Source organism: Danio aesculapii, chromosome 11 (assembly GCF_903798145.1).
Source record: "Danio aesculapii chromosome 11, fDanAes4.1, whole genome shotgun sequence".
NCBI lineage: Eukaryota > Metazoa > Chordata > Actinopteri > Cypriniformes > Danionidae > Danio > Danio aesculapii.
Genome location: NC_079445.1, coordinates 30,554,855 through 30,570,726, shown reverse-complemented (window position 1 = coordinate 30,570,726; position 15,872 = coordinate 30,554,855). Strand labels below are relative to the sequence as shown.

Below are 15,872 nucleotides of genomic sequence, written 5' to 3'. Positions count from 1 at the left end.
TCCCTTAGTTTTGCGTACACATACACTAGTGAAAGGACATGTTTCTCCTGAGTAGTAAGAAAGAACTTTGGAGATGTTTATATAACGAGTTAGTTACCTTTCATTTCAAAGTTAATCATGTCTTTACACAGGCTCGGGGAACCGTAAGTATTTCGTCATTATGTATTAGACAATGTCTTCCAATATAATTTCTGCAGCGTGAATGCGAAATGTCACGTCACAAACGTATAAGTCCTAAATATATATAATTAATGCCTGATTATGGGCGAGCATACAAACAGTCCACATCTTTTTACTAAGTGCGCTTTGAATTATGGGTAGCACTTACGGTGTCGCTGAACGCGTGACAGTAATCCATGTGCGTGAAATTATTGGTGTTTGCTTTGCATCATCCTAAGATTTCTGTGACACCAATAAGTAATGTACTTAATAAGTAATTTACTAATTTTGTTAATTCTTGCAAGTTTCCTTTCAATTTTAGTTTTTGAACTGAGGAAAATGTGGATTGTTATATCTATATCTTAAACAACCGGTGGTTTCTTACAGTGTTAGTTTATCAACTATAATTGAAAGGTTCCTGTAGTTTAAAGACCTGTGGGATATTAAATATACATTAATTATTTCTTTGTCAATTCAGGCTCAGTAGATGGAACCATCAGGCTTGCTTTTCGTGACCATTTCAAAGATGGCGGATTGTCAGCATATCAAGCAGAGACACATTTGGGGAACTTCTGAAGTAATCTATATATAATATATATATATATATATATATATATATATATATATATATATATATATATATATACTATATTTTTTTTTTTTTTTTTTTATTATTTTTTTTTTTTTAATTATAATTATTGTAAGGTTTACCCTGTTTGGAGTGAAGTCTCTGGCCAGTTGACTCCAAGTACTTCAATCCAGTTTTTATGAAGGAAAAAAACTATTCTGTAATTTTAATGGGCTCGTCTATGCCAAAGTTTTTCAGCCAACGGTAACTTTTGAAATGTTATTGTGGACTATTTTAAAAAGTTTATAAGGTACTTTTACAGCATCGACATCGTAATATAATTAAAATACAATCAGTTAAATAAATGTAAGGGTTTTATTTAGTTGTTCAAGCATAAAATGAGATTGAAAGACCAGTGTAACCACTAGCGCCGTCAGTACAGCAGGGCTATATGTAGAACACTCCATTCAAAATACTGACGTAAAACAAATGTTCATATTTTAAATAGATGGCACAGAAGAAACTTCGATATTAATGCAGTGCTACTTGGCCAGTATGAGACCCACTTTTTTATCTAATAGGCAGTGAAGAAAACTTATTTTTAAAAGTAAACAGATCTTAAACGTGGCAATTTTGTAATAGATAAGACGGTACACAGAAGCCGTCGGGCTTCGCTGGCTGAAAATTAAGAGTCTGCGTGCACATAGCCCATTATGATTGCGTGTCAAATCTTTTATCTGTTATTGAAATTTACAGAAAACACACACCATGAGTAAACCACATCCCAGGATTCTGATAATATATAGAAGGGGGTTGCATTTTTCTTAAATGCTGAATCAGTGTAGCAAATAATACACATGTCATCCAGTTATTTTTCAATGCAGTCACATTTATTGGCTTTCTCTATGCACAGTTACTAAGCAGTCACTTGAGCTGGCAGGAAATGGTTCAAATTTACAATGGAGTTCCCACAATGTTTACTAAAAAATAAATAAAAGGACCGAGAGAGTCGCACAGCTCAAAAATACAAAGGCTTGGAATTAATGTAAACTTTTAAAACATTTTACAAAATGAAACAATTGTATCTTTTCTCTTTTTTCATTTTTAAAAAGATCATATGTACATGTTTATACAAAAATACAAAATGAGATGCATCTTGTCTCTAGACATTTTCACTTCAACCCTCATTTCTATCGGCCCATCAATTAATTTATTACAATTTGTAATTACTTCGCACCCGTACACGTTTGAAACCCTTTGGCAAAACAGACTGTGCTTCTCCGTTAATGCAGAGTAATTCAGTAAAATGTGTCTAGAAACCTGTAAAATGGAGAAATATTCCAAGATGGATTATGATATTTGAAGTACAACTATTCTGTGTAGTGTCTTTTTGTTTCCTTTTGTCCTTTCTTCATTGATATGATCATTATTAATGTATAGTGTACCTGTTTAAAAACAGTCGAAAGCTGCATTGAGGTAAAATAACTATACAGACAACCCACTTTTGTGATTTCCCTTAATTCTTTTCTTGAATATTCCGCAAATAAGGCCAAAACTGACTGGTAAGCTTCACTACAGGTAACTAGGTTGGTACTGCAAATGTGGCTACTTGTTGTGTGTTATGAAAATAAAGCAAAAGACATATTCACTGCTACATATCTGGATTTTTGAGTTGTCACGAGTGTTGTTTTCATGACTGCTTTTGCACCATAACCATAGAGTGAAAAATATGGAAAGAAAACCGATGATTTCAAATGACTTTTTTTCTCCAAGATGGCAACAATGACAGATTATGGCCTGGGTATAAGAATTCAGAGCACCAAAATGTTTAACTACAGTCGTATAACATATAGTATAGCTTATTTGTTCAGAATGCAAGTTTACAGCTAATTAGAAATGTTTACAAGTTCGGTATCTTCATCATCGGCTGATACACCCCTGATATGAAATATGTTTTCTTATTTTATTTAAATAAAGCTTTATCGTTATTCTTTCCCAAATTTATTAACAAAATAAGTCTCTGGATAAAATATCCCATAATTAAAATATTTTTTTTTCTATTAAACGTTGCAATCTAAAAGAAGATTTCATAGATTTATTCTAGCATATGGACACGAGGGAAAAAGTAGTCTGTACTTCCAAAAGTCTGTAATTATAAAGCAAAGCTAATTGCGACAACCTTCACACAGGGTTGTATTAAAGGAGAAATAAGACGTGGCACATTGCAGCTCCTATTTTATGAGAAAATATCTTGTTAGTTCTGTTAGTGTCTCAGAATATTCTGGAAGGTTTCTCTACTGGTACAAAACAATAAAAAGAATCAACTTCTCAAACCTCTTAGAAGTGACGTACATGACAAACCAACAACAGTCCAGAAAAAAATATCATAAGTCAGTCATCCATGTATATACAGATGAGCAATGAACTTTAAACTGCAGGCCTTTTGCAGTCATTTCATCCATATCCCAGAGATTCAGATATAAACCAGCACTCGCTTTACATTAATCCCTAAATAATCTAATCATCATCATCATCACCTTTTCAGCACTTCGTTCTCTCAAAACTTAACTGTACACAAATAGTGCTTCATTCGATTAGATTGTCCATTTCCTCCACTTAAGGGAAAAGCTCAAACTGTGTATACAGTGATGTAAAACGGCAAACCTTATACATTTTATACATTTACTGAACATAGCACATACTCAAGAAATTCAAGTGAAGGTGGAAATACATTTTAGGTGGAGGTCATGTGACGTGTTCTAGTGTTTTATTGCATGCTACACAGAGGATGAAGAAACCAAATGACGACCACAGTGAAAAAGCGTTCATCAGAGACAGATGACCCCCCCCCCCCTCCAAAAAAAATCTATCTTTTCACAGCTTGTCACCTTCCCTTCAGTGGCACAGTGTAGGCTTGACAAATCTAGCTAATTCCTATGAGTTTTGAACTCAGAGAAAACCTCCAACTCCGAAGTGGTTCACTTTAAAAGTGAATCTGTTCTTCTTCAATTGAACAGTATGCTTGATTTTAAAGGTATTCACAGAATACATGGTGACTGAGGTGAATTTTCTCTGAAGTCCTCGTTTCTTCTGCGGTCACAAAAATCTTCCATGTTAGTTGACTAAGTAAATTATACATGATGACACCTGAAAAAACGTGACAAAAATTCACAACCCAATTTGGGTCTTCAAAGAAAAGGTCAAATAAACGTTGGTAAAACGGTTGTTGGAGCGTTGTTTGTTAGAGATTCAAACAGCATGAAGAGTCTCTCACACACCACAGAGGCTCCATTTCTCTAATTTAAAACTGGATTATTTCTGTTTGCTTTCCTTGTTATTTTTTTTAACAGTACATCCAGGTTGTATATTTCAAGGTAACCAAATTAAGTGCAAAAGAATTGATGGTTTTGCAAACCAGTCCATTATGTTCATAACATTTCTGGCTTTCTTTGTCTCAGAACTCCTTCCCCTTGCACATCCTTCTAAGAAAGGCCTTGGTGCGATTGTCCTCGAAAAAGTTTAACATCGACATGGTTATGAAAATTCGTGATGGATGATGGAAAAGAACTGATTTCTATTATATTAAAAACTTTTCAACACCTTTTCAAAGAAAGACGAGTGAATCATTTTCTGAGAATTAAAGTGTGGGACTATGATAAAAAAATCATTTCTTGATGATCAATACATCATTCGGTAATTTAAGTTCAAATTTTCAGTTGACCTACAGAGTATAAAAGGAGCTTAAAGAAATCAATGGTATAGGAGAAAAGGTAGATCATAACACGTGTACAGCACTCTCATACAGTTTTCAGTGTTTTCATATTATAAAAAGATTCATCATTTTGCTAAGTGGTTAAAAAAATGATAATACCACTAGGAGGAGCGGTCATCGTGTGGACTTCCATCTGAGTTCTCAGTCTCTCCTTCTGATATGGCCTGCATTGGGGCAGTGTACAGCCGACTCCGCGTGCTATAGCGACTGCTGTTCGCTGCAGGTGGAATTCTAGAACGTCCTTGTCTGGAGGCAGCTGACATGGTGACTGTTTTTGGGGAGAATCCTTCACTGTTGGCCTTAGGAAATGGGCTTGAAAGTGGATCTCCACTGCTGGTGGAATCCAGTTGGGGTAAGGGGGTCTCTTCTGGTTGCCTCACGGCCTCTAATAGCAGCTCTGCTTGAGTCTTGGGTGTGATTGGGCTCTTAAGGATCTCTGTAGCAGACATGCGGTAACTTGAGTCTGTGCGACTACCTTTCTTAAGCAACAGGAGTTTGAACTCCTCACTGGATGTACTAGACTTTTTGGCACTCCTGTAGATGGGTCCTGAGGCTCGCTGGGAGTTGTTTGAAGGAACTGGGGGAGCAGGGATGACCGGGCATACAGTAGGATTGCTTACTGTGGTGGTCGCAGGTGGTACACCAGGCCGACCTTTTCCACTCACTTCCCCTGAATCCTTGCGTCCCAACACTTTCCTTTTAGATCTGCAATCACAGGGTTGAAAGTGTTTGTGTCATGTGTAAGTGCAGGAATCAGTTTCCATTATGTTATGCAGGTACATCACTAAAATATAGGACATGGAGAATATACACCAGATTCTGTATTGCCATCTGAAACATTTAGGGTTACCTGTGGATCATAGCAAAAAGATCTTCAGTTGTGCGGAGTTTGTTGGGAGATGGGAAAACATCATCATCAAGTCTGGAGTCATCAGTCAAAGGAGAGGATGAATTATCACTGGGAGTTGATTCTGTCAACATGCAAAGCATTCATATAGTATTAAAATTAATGTACCCTGAATTAGCTTGGTTTCTGTTATATCATCAAAGTGGCTTGTTATTCAATTATTAGGCTGTAAGAGTTTAAATGCTGCTATCAAGAACTCAAAATTTCCCCCAGCACCACCTGTAAAGAAGTTATAGCAGTTATTTCATGTATCTTCAGCATTGGTTTTTTTGGAAGTAGCAAGTCACAGTACCTGCTCCACAACAGCACTGCTCAACAGAAGTAGCTATTAGCAGTTTAACATACCTTTTCCACCAATACCAAATTCCTCAAATCTACCATGTCCCCTACCATAAAAGATATCTCAGAAATGTCCATGACAGAAATATAGCTAGGGTAATAAATCAGTCACATCTGATATGCTGACATTTTAACAAGACAATTACCTTTACTGAAATAGTCCTCTGTATCTGGGGTTGACTCTTCTTCCCTTATGTCCTGTGAGGCACTTCTGGTTGCGACACCTGATGTCTCATAATCCTCCTCTCTGCCTTGTACATCGCTGATTATGTAAGAATGCGATGCCTCTTGAGTTGAAACAGGCACTTTGTCAGGACTGTTGCACAGTACAAAATTGCTCCTCTGTATCTCACTATAAGCAGGGGGTGGCATTGTGCTGGCCAAACACATAGGCTGTGTTGAAGGGTCTGGCCGCGATAGTTGATTTAAATCTTGTTTTAGTCTCTCTGGTGACAATGTCTTTTGCACATCTAGGCACCTTCTGCTGTCTTGTTCTTGTTGAAGATACTGAGATGACCTTGTTGAAGAGACTTCTTTTTCAGGATTAAGGTCCACAGGAGTTCTGAAAGCAGTCATTGCCCAGTATGTACCAGGACCAAACCTCTCCTGTCTCACTCTCACTTCTTCTTGGGGAAAAACAATGCTTTCCACCTGTGGAATCTGTGAATCACAGACCTGTGCAGCAGGGGGTTTGTAGGCTGGTGGCTTCCTGTTGTGCCTGTTGCTAGATGATGAGGCATCAGTTATTATTGTGGGACACTTTGGACGAGTTACTAGATTTGAACTGTCTTGATCAAGCCCTTGGTTGCCATCAGATGGTCTACATATAGATCGCAGTTGCACTGATCTAAGAACCGTTGGAGTAATAGCCAAATGGGCTGAGATGGGTGCTGTATTTGTTGCACTCTCTGAAGTAGAAGCTGTAGCTGCAGTGCGGGCCTCGACAGCAGCGGCTGCAGCTGCTGCACTGCGAGCTTCTGCTGCAGCAGCTGCTGCTATGGCAGCTTTCTGCTTATTCTGGTGGAGGATGTGCATTTGATTTCTGTGAGGAAAGTGCTTACTGTGAAGAGCACTTAGGTCAAGGTGACTGGGGGGTATGGCATGGAAGTCAGTTTCCCTCCTAGAGGAAATGCTTGGGTCTCTGACTGAAAGCTGTTGCTGTTGTAAGGAACAAAGTGAGGACTTCCTTTCGGGGACTTTGGGCTTCCTCTTCCCACTGGTTGGAGACAGGGGCCCAGGGAAGAAAGCAGAGGGGAAGGAAGATGTAGGTGTTTCAGATTGACTGGAATATCCACTGGAAGGGGACGCCAAGCCTGCCAGCTTTTCGGGAGAAGCAAGCTTGAATTCGCTTTCAGGTGGAGGAAGAGTTGGGGAAGAAGGTCTGGACCTTGGTTGACAGGTGTGCGTTTCTGATCTTTCTGGTGACTTGATGCATTCAATAACAGTTGTACCCGTAGCAGAGCTAGAGTTAGACAGGGACCGGTAAGGATCATTTGATTTCAAGTCATTGTGGAGCCAGAGGTCTGCATAGTCTGCTTGCACAGCACCTTCATCTTTGAAGGAATGTGTGTCCGAGGAACTGAATGGGGAGGAGCAGTCAAGCATGTCCCTGACGTTTTCCACTCCCCATGCACCAAGTGATTCAAGACCTGCAGTCTCAAGGTGCCCTGTAGAATCAGCCAAGTCCAGCTGCAGTTTCATCTCCCTGGAAGACAAGGGCAGTGGCAACTCACAAGTAATCTTTGGTTCGTTCTGCTCTGGAACGTTCACACCACTGCTTGTTTCCTTTAATGAAGAGCTACGTTTTGGAGGGGGGGGCTTGGCCTTTGGTTTTCTTAAAGAGAGACAGGGTCTGCCCAGTGTCCTGGTGGCTCTGTACTCTGGCTGAGGGTATTCAGTCATGCCAGGTGCTATATTACCACTTGGGCCACAGTCAGGGTCAATGGCTGCATAGTTGTAGTAGCTTCTGCTACCCTTAAGACCAGAGTCAAAGTGCATGGAGGAATAGAATCCTTCCGTGTCGACGATGTAGTGCATCTCAGATTTTCTAGCGGATGCTTGGTCACTGAAGCTCTCGTAAGTTTCCCCACTAGAATAACTGGGGCAGCTGACACCACTCTCATCCTCTCTGGAACGCTTTGGGCTGAAGTCTTGGGTACAGGGCTGATCCTGCTGGTCCTGGGTGCAGTTCCACTCACCATCACTAGCAGTGCTGACCCCTGCATCATCCATCTGATCAGTAGCTGATGAGGTAAATGAATTGGATCGTTGCCCCTGTCCTTGTGGCTTGTCCATGTGATAGGGATCAATTATGAAACCAGTGTTGTCATCTATGACGTGGGACCCAGTATTCAGGGAAAGTTCTGAATCACAGTGTGAGGATCCCGTCAAGGGAGGGGAAGCAGCAGGTGGAAGAGTCTCGGATGTCTGTGATGGGCAAGTGGAGCTGCTTCCACTCCAGTTGCCACTTGAGGACTGGTGATCCTCTTTATGGTCAATCTGGCTGCCAAGCACTCCTGTAGTAGATGCAGAGTGTATGGGGCTGCTGAAAGTATCTGAACTAGAGGAAATCTCACAGCTCCCCATGTCTACTTTGCGTGGGAGCCTGGATCTGCCCCCTCGATCCATGTGTGTTCAGGGCTCTCTGAATGCTGCATACGCTTAAGACTTCCAAACTGCAGCTCTGGCATGGCTTGGTCGTCAGTACTCTCTTCCTCATCCTTTGAGATTCTCTGTCCGGGACCTGGCAGGAAGTCCTCGGTTTCATATGGAGAGAGCTCCTCATCTTCCTCTTCATCATCTTCATCATCATCATCTTCATCATCATCATCACTGTCATCTTGGTCCTCATCCAGAAGCCGACCACCCTCACGTGGAAGGCTCCTAGAACGGACACGTGTAGCTGATGCTGCAGCATAAACCGTATCAGAACGATCTGGCAGGGAGGTTATGTTCCCAGTGGAATGAGAGAGAGAAGCTGGAATTCCCTGACCTCTTTGGGCACGGATGCGCCTTCGGGATGGAGCAGTAATCAAGAAGTCATCTGTCTGACAGCCCGAATCCTTGGTATGCAATACTCTGCCACTCAAGGAGAGCTCCTCATGCCACTCGTGGGACTTGTGTGGGTTGGCGTGGATTATCACTGTTCTTTCTCTAGCAACAGGGGATTCGTCAGAATCTACAGAAAAATCAGAAAATCAAAAATTAAACTAGAAGTAAATGCAGATAAAATGTGATGTGTATATGTAATAATGCAAAAAAATGAACAAATACCCATGTCTTGTTGAACTCGTTTGGGGATCCCAGTGATCGTTTTTCGCCTCCTGAGTTTCCGTCGTCTCTGTAGAACTGATTGGGAGTGAACAAGAGAGCAGCGAGCACTGGCTTCTCTGTCAAATCCAACACCTATGAAAATAAATAACATAGGCTTTTAGAATTAACTAAGCATATGCCATGTATTCCGTCATATATTCTGAAATTACAAATTATTTTGACTTTTATATTTGTTATTTTTAGTTTGTACTGAATCTGAAGCTGTTGCTTTACCGGAAACATTTATTGGAATGATACAGGACGAAATCACTTGAGAGTCATTCTTTATTCTTTCTTCTGGAGTGGGAAGAGGCAGGGCTTTAGACCAGTTGGTCTGTTTGTCCAGGGTGGTAGGTGCATTGGGAACAGGACATTTAGGCCTATGGCTCATCACTTGTAGTTCTCCATCCGTTTCTGTGTTGGTTCCAGCCTAACATTGAACAATATTCAAATGTTTAGCTGTATTAGGCTCCAACTGATGATTTGATGTACAAATAGAGACTGTAAACACACAGTTGAATGAAAGAATACAGGATCACAGATTTTATACAGTGGCCCCAAAATTGTTTTAGACACATTTTGAGTCACACTTACTGTATAAATTTCCATGAACTAGAAATATACAATAAATACACATCAAGGTAAGCCAAACAGCCAACAATGGTTGGCTCTTTATCATCCAGTGAAGACATTTATTCATTTTAATATGACTTAAGGCCCTAATACACTGGAGCTCTTTGTCGTTCTTCATTAAGGGGTAAGAAAAAAAGATGCTGTTTGTGTGATGTTTAGATGAATATGTAAATATGTTCCTTTCAATAACAAAATAAACACTGCATTAATCTATAATTACAGCAGTGAAAAAAGCAGTTAAGAAAGGATATGATATTAGTGATGGGAATGTTTGGATGACCTCTACAATTTGTTTCTTAAATCAAATTACATCATGTTTATTTGCAAAGCACTTCATACAGTACACTGCTTAAAAGCAAGTTTTAAAGTATTAAACTGGCATCAGTGTTGCTTCAGATTAGAATTACAGTTCAATTTCTACCATGAAGCTCTTCTGTGTCTTAAGTTTACAGTAACAGGGATGAAATATCTACCTCAAAGAAGGAGGAGCCTCATACTATGCCTAATACTGTATGTAATCACAATGGACCAATTTGACTTTAAAGGTGTTACCTAGAGCTGGAGTGAACTTTAACAGAATTTTTTATGATTTGGCAAGTTGTTTTAGATTCAAAATGAAATTAGTTTGAGCCTGATTTATTGTTTTGAATTAACTTAAAATATATCAGGGCCTTTAAGTGTCCAAATACATTTTGGGGCTAACTGTATGAAGGAAACATCTGCATACATACATGTATTGCCAAATTTCCACTTTTCTGTGTTGATAAGAAATGCAGCTTTGAATATGAGGCAAAACAGAGGAACAGAGAAAAGATGAAAGATTCAAACACAGGAAGAGAGACAGCATGATTTTTCTATGGCTCAAAGTCAAGAGTCATTTCTTTAAAACAGTGAAAAAGCATGCAAATGTTTAATACAATGTATTTTATGAAGGCCAGGCTTCACAAATACTTTAGAAAGGAATAAATATAAAACTTTGCAGATGATTTATTTAATAGCAATAAACAGACATATGTAGATATGTAGAAAGTCTTGATCTAAGCTAATGCTGATGTTAGAAAAGGAGAAACAGAAATGGTTAGGAGTTGGAGTTAACAAGAAACCTTTACAGATACAAAATACCTTTCTAATCCAGGGAATGAAGTAACAACACTGAACAGGGGAGGGGGAACGGGAGCGCTGATACTAAAATTAAAAGATGGAAAACAGAACTAAACAAAAGGCAAAATAAAACATCTCATACGTGTTTTCAATAATGTGAAAATAAAGGTCTGATGTGATGTCGGATGCTGTCAGGGAACAGGGACAACATTTAACACAAAACAGGCTTTTATTGGTAACTTGTTTTGAATCATTTGACATCTACAAGCTGAAATGAAAGGTGGTGATCTAATGGAAAGGAATTTGCTAAATATAAATGCTATGGAAGGATTTCTTTCAATCTGGCATCTTTTCAAAGTGGGAAAGCCCGTTCCTTTGGGGGGTATGATATAATTTACCTTTCTGAGGACAGGTTTGAATTCAGCCTCCTTGGCTGGTCTTTCCTGCAGAAACAAAACAGATCAAATACCCAGAATAATTGCCATTAAACTTAAATGCAGCAGGCCATTTCATTCATATGCTTATGAAAGTATGTCTTCTGAAGTGAAGTTTATTTTTAAACTAACTTTGAGAGGATCACGTGCTTATGATTGCTTGCGGCCGGTCTCGCATTATTCAATTTATGATTCACCAATCAGAAGATTCCTAAACCACTATAACTACCCTAAGTTCCATATAACAGCCATCTTTGTTTTGAAGAATCCCCCCTTCTACCTTACTCCTCCTCCTTTCCTAGATGGGTGTGACGGCGGCCCAGTGGTTCGCACAGTTGCCTCACAGCAAGAACGTCACTGGTTCTAGTCCTTACCAAGCCAGTCGACATTTCTGTACAGAGTTTACACGTTCTTCCTGTGCTCACATTGGTTTCCTCTACGTTCCCCGGTTTCCTCCCACCGTCCAAAAAAATACAACTTAAGTTAATTGACTAATCCAAATCGGCACCATAGACATGCTTCTAGTAGTTATCTCTTAAGAGCAATCACTATCTGTTCATTAGCTACTACAACAGGGGAGTTCTCGAGATCTACCTGAGCTCAAACTCCCTTCTCGCCTTGCCAACGGGAGGGAGCCCTGGGCTCGAGGATCTTATGAGCTCAGGGCTCTCTCCCGGGACAGCATGCCAAACAAGCTTTATAATCAATCATCAGCTAAGTGTGAACTCTTGAAAGTATGTAAAACATATAATACATAGCCTCTGTATTCACCCGGTATACTGGAAGAGTTGTTTTTATTTTAACACAATAATAACTTTGTGCTGTCTGAAAACTTTTTCTTTATAAAAAAAATCATTTAAATAGGACTACTCATTTGTTAGTCAGCTTAAAAATAAAAGCAAAATGAATATCAAAATGACATACAACTGATTTGTGTTTTTATCTGGTCTCTGTATCTGAAATAGGTTTGCAAATTCATTATTATGGAGTAAATGATGACGTTTTGAAAAACAGATATGTGCTTTTTTTCCTAAAAAATGTCCAGCATGTGTAAAAGTAGCAGTTTTCACAATTCACTGACAATTTAATGTAAAATATATATATATATTTTAGGTGATTGAACATGCGCTAATGATTATTTTAGTTTTTATTTAATCTTCTACATCATATGTCTCAAACTCAATTCCTGGAGAGCCGCAGCTCTGCACAGTTTTGCTCCAACCCTATTCAAACACACCTGATCCTACTAATCAAGGTGTTCAAGAGCAGTCTTGAGATTGAGACTTATGTTCTACATGCAATGAACACAGGGAATGATGAAGTTCAACAAACTGGACACAGAATTTATATTCACGTAAAAAAAAGAATTAATGTAATTTGCCATTTAATATTTGGTTTAATTTTTATTTTCATAATTATACTATTTATAGTATATATGTATATATGTAATTTATTACATAATTAATAAAATTAATGAATTTTACTTAAATATTTTTCATAATTGCCAGTCATATTCATATATAGTACTGGCCATTCAGTTTCAAAGTGCTGGTGTTAGACCAATCATAACAGATTGGACCATCTGACCAATCAGAGCAGAGTAAAACTTTATAGAAAGAAAGGTTTTAGAAAAAAGAGAAATGAGCTGATATGAAATGTTTTTTTTAGTTTTTTACTTTGCATGCATATAAGCCTATTACAGGAGACCTCAGAACACAACAGAATGAAGAACGTCTAATACAGCATAATATTGGCACTTAAAAAAACACCATATCAAACGTCCACATATTTTATAATGAGATGTATCACAGATGGCACAAGACAGCAAAAAGAAACTATTTACCTTCCTCTGGATAGTTTGCACATCACTCTCTCTAACGCTCCTCTCTGGTGTGCATGGCAGGACAGAGAGTGTGCAAGCTTAGGCCAAAGTCTAATAAGCATTTATAGTTACATTTAGAGCTACGGTACCACTAAATCAACATAAATTCTGGGATAAACGGTGGAGGACCAACCAATTTTAAATTAGTGACATAAGAAGTACAGTTTCCAGGTCCAAGCCCTTGACTCAATTGAATTAAGAAAACTCAATTTCAATAGCCATTTACGACCACTGTTAAGTCATATCACAAATTTAAGGGTTAGTTCACCCAAAAATTATTTACTGCTCTTCCTTATGTCAGCTCAATCTCCTAAGATCCATTCATCTTTGTAACAAATTAAAATATTTTAGACAAAATCTGAGAGCTTTCTCATCCTCTATAGACAGCAGCGCACTTGAGACATTCAAAGTCCAGAAAAGGAACTTAAAATCAAAACATCATGTGACTTCAGTGGTTCAGCTGGAATCATACGAAGCTCCAAACACTTTTGTGTGGCGAAACAAAACTCTGACTTTGTTTGCATATATTTACTCTCCACGTAAGGTCAGAGTGCGCGTTTACAATGGGGAATACGACATTTTCCATTAGATTCGGCGGCACAACACACAAGCATTGCAATGGCCATAGTAAACACACACACTGACCTGATCTGGGAGAGTAAATATAGACAAACAAAGTCCTATTTACAGTTTTGTTTTGCCACACATAAGTATTGTCAGAGCTTCTTATGATTACAGTTGAACCGCTGAAACAACTTTGACAATGTTTAGGTTCCTTTTCTAGACTTGGATCACCTCACAATCCTTGTGTCTATGGAGGATGAAGGGGCTCTTGGATATCATCTAAAATATCTTAACATTGAAAATAAACCATGGTATAAGAGGACTGGAATAAGATGAGGGTAATTAATAACAAAATATTTTATTTGGGGGTGAACTAACCCTTTAAAGTCAATATTTGACAAAATCATGATGTTTACTACAGTCTCTGGACTTGCTGCATCCCAGACATCATTATTTTATGGATTTATTAAAGACGAACCACCGTCTGGCCATCTAAGATTAGGCATGGATATGAACATTATGATCACGATTGTCAATACACTGTAAAAATGCTGGATTCCACACAATCGATTTGTGTTGTATCCTATTTAATTTAAGTGGATTGAACATAAATATTCAAGTTGTCCCCCAAAAAACTTAAGAATTGTGTTGTTTCAGCTCATTTTAAATAATTAGTTTGATCAAACAGCAAACATCATTTTTTGAGTGTCGTATTATTAGTATCATTCGTTTCCGCATTTGCCGTCTGATAGAGCGTTTGAACATGTGATGTCTCAACAAGCGTATGACATTTAGAGCTGCTCTACATGTTTGTGTGTGTCTTACCATGCGTGAATGTCGACCTCTCTGCTCTCGCCGTTTGAGTTTGTGAGTTGAAGGGAAGGTTGGCATTGGCGGTGCCACAGATATTGATATAGTGACCCGACTGCGCTCTCTGCTGGTTGAACGCTGGCGCTGCTGCTGGTCTGTGAAGTACACACACACATACACATACACACTTGAGCCAGAGCCAGAGCCAGAGACCAACCCAAAATTAACATTTGCTTATCCTCAGGTGCTTTTCTGTTAAACTCAACAGAAGATATTTTGAAGAATGTTGGAAACCAGTAACCATAGACTTCAATAGGATTTTTACTTTACTATTGATGTGGATGTCAATGGCTGCCTGCTTTTAAAAATATTTTTATTTTAACAGAAAAGCACCTAAGGATAAGCAAATGTTAATTTTGATAAAATGTCAGTCTCAGTTGTAGTGTGATTTATAGTTAGTTTACAGACTGCAAACTAACTCAATAGTTCATGTACAGAGTCCTATAATGTATTTGCTGGAAACTTACAACCAATGTTCTGGTAACGTTTTATGTGTAATTCAATGAAAGTCAGATTGATTCAAAAAGAGAGTATAAATTATGCTATGATAGTTCACACTGAACTTGAGGCAATGCCAAGTCAGGATTCATCATTTCAACACAAGGTGGCAGTATGAACCAACAAATTCTCCTAACATCTGCTCTGAAGGCGTTATAAGGTGGAGTTTTCGATTCTTCAACGCCTTCACCAGTCCAATATCCACAGATAGATGATCTAATATTTAATACAGATAAATTAAATCAAACCGTATATATAATAATATATAATAAGTGAAGATGTTGTTACATGTATTTATTAAACGTAAAATATTTTTTTAATTAAGTATTATTAGAATTTTAAATAACTTCATTGGAAACTATATGAAATAAGAAAGCAGTTATTACTCCAGCCATTATTGCTTGTATTACTATTACCATTAATATTAATAATAATAATAATAATGATGATAATAACAGTTAATATTAGAGTGATTTCTGAAGGATCATGTGACTCTGAAGACTGGAGCAATGATGCTGAAAACTCATTTTTAAAATCACTGGACAAAATGAATATGATAAACTACTTTTAAACTGTTATTTTCTAGTGCAATAACATTTCACAATTTGTACTGTATTGATGAACTAAATGAAGCCCTGCTGAGCAGAATAAGCTTATTTTAAAACGTTTAAAAATCATGTACATCCATATACAAGTATGTGTATTAAATGGAAGTAAACAATTCTCAACAGATCATTATTTCATGTGACTGAAAATGTAATATTGTGCTGATCTGCTAAATGAGCTGAAGCTTACATGTTTTAATCCTTTATTTTATATTTAATACTCACTTT

The 15,872-nt window shown here is 38.1% G+C and overlaps 1 protein-coding gene across 1 annotated transcript; it reads right to left on the bottom strand.

The window, feature by feature from the left end:
* Positions 1-3,267: 3,267 nt before the first annotated feature.
* On the bottom strand, positions 3,268-15,131 carry LOC130237832 (actin remodeling regulator NHS-like). The gene is given in 10 exon segments (XM_056468851.1): positions 3,268-5,204; positions 5,350-5,470; positions 5,892-8,375; positions 8,378-8,923; positions 9,019-9,150; positions 9,292-9,487; positions 10,813-10,875; positions 11,190-11,234; positions 14,497-14,636; positions 15,098-15,131. Coding segments are annotated over 10 exon segments (4,365 nt in total). The 3' UTR covers positions 3,268-4,600.
* Between the last annotated feature and the right edge of the window lie 741 nt (positions 15,132-15,872).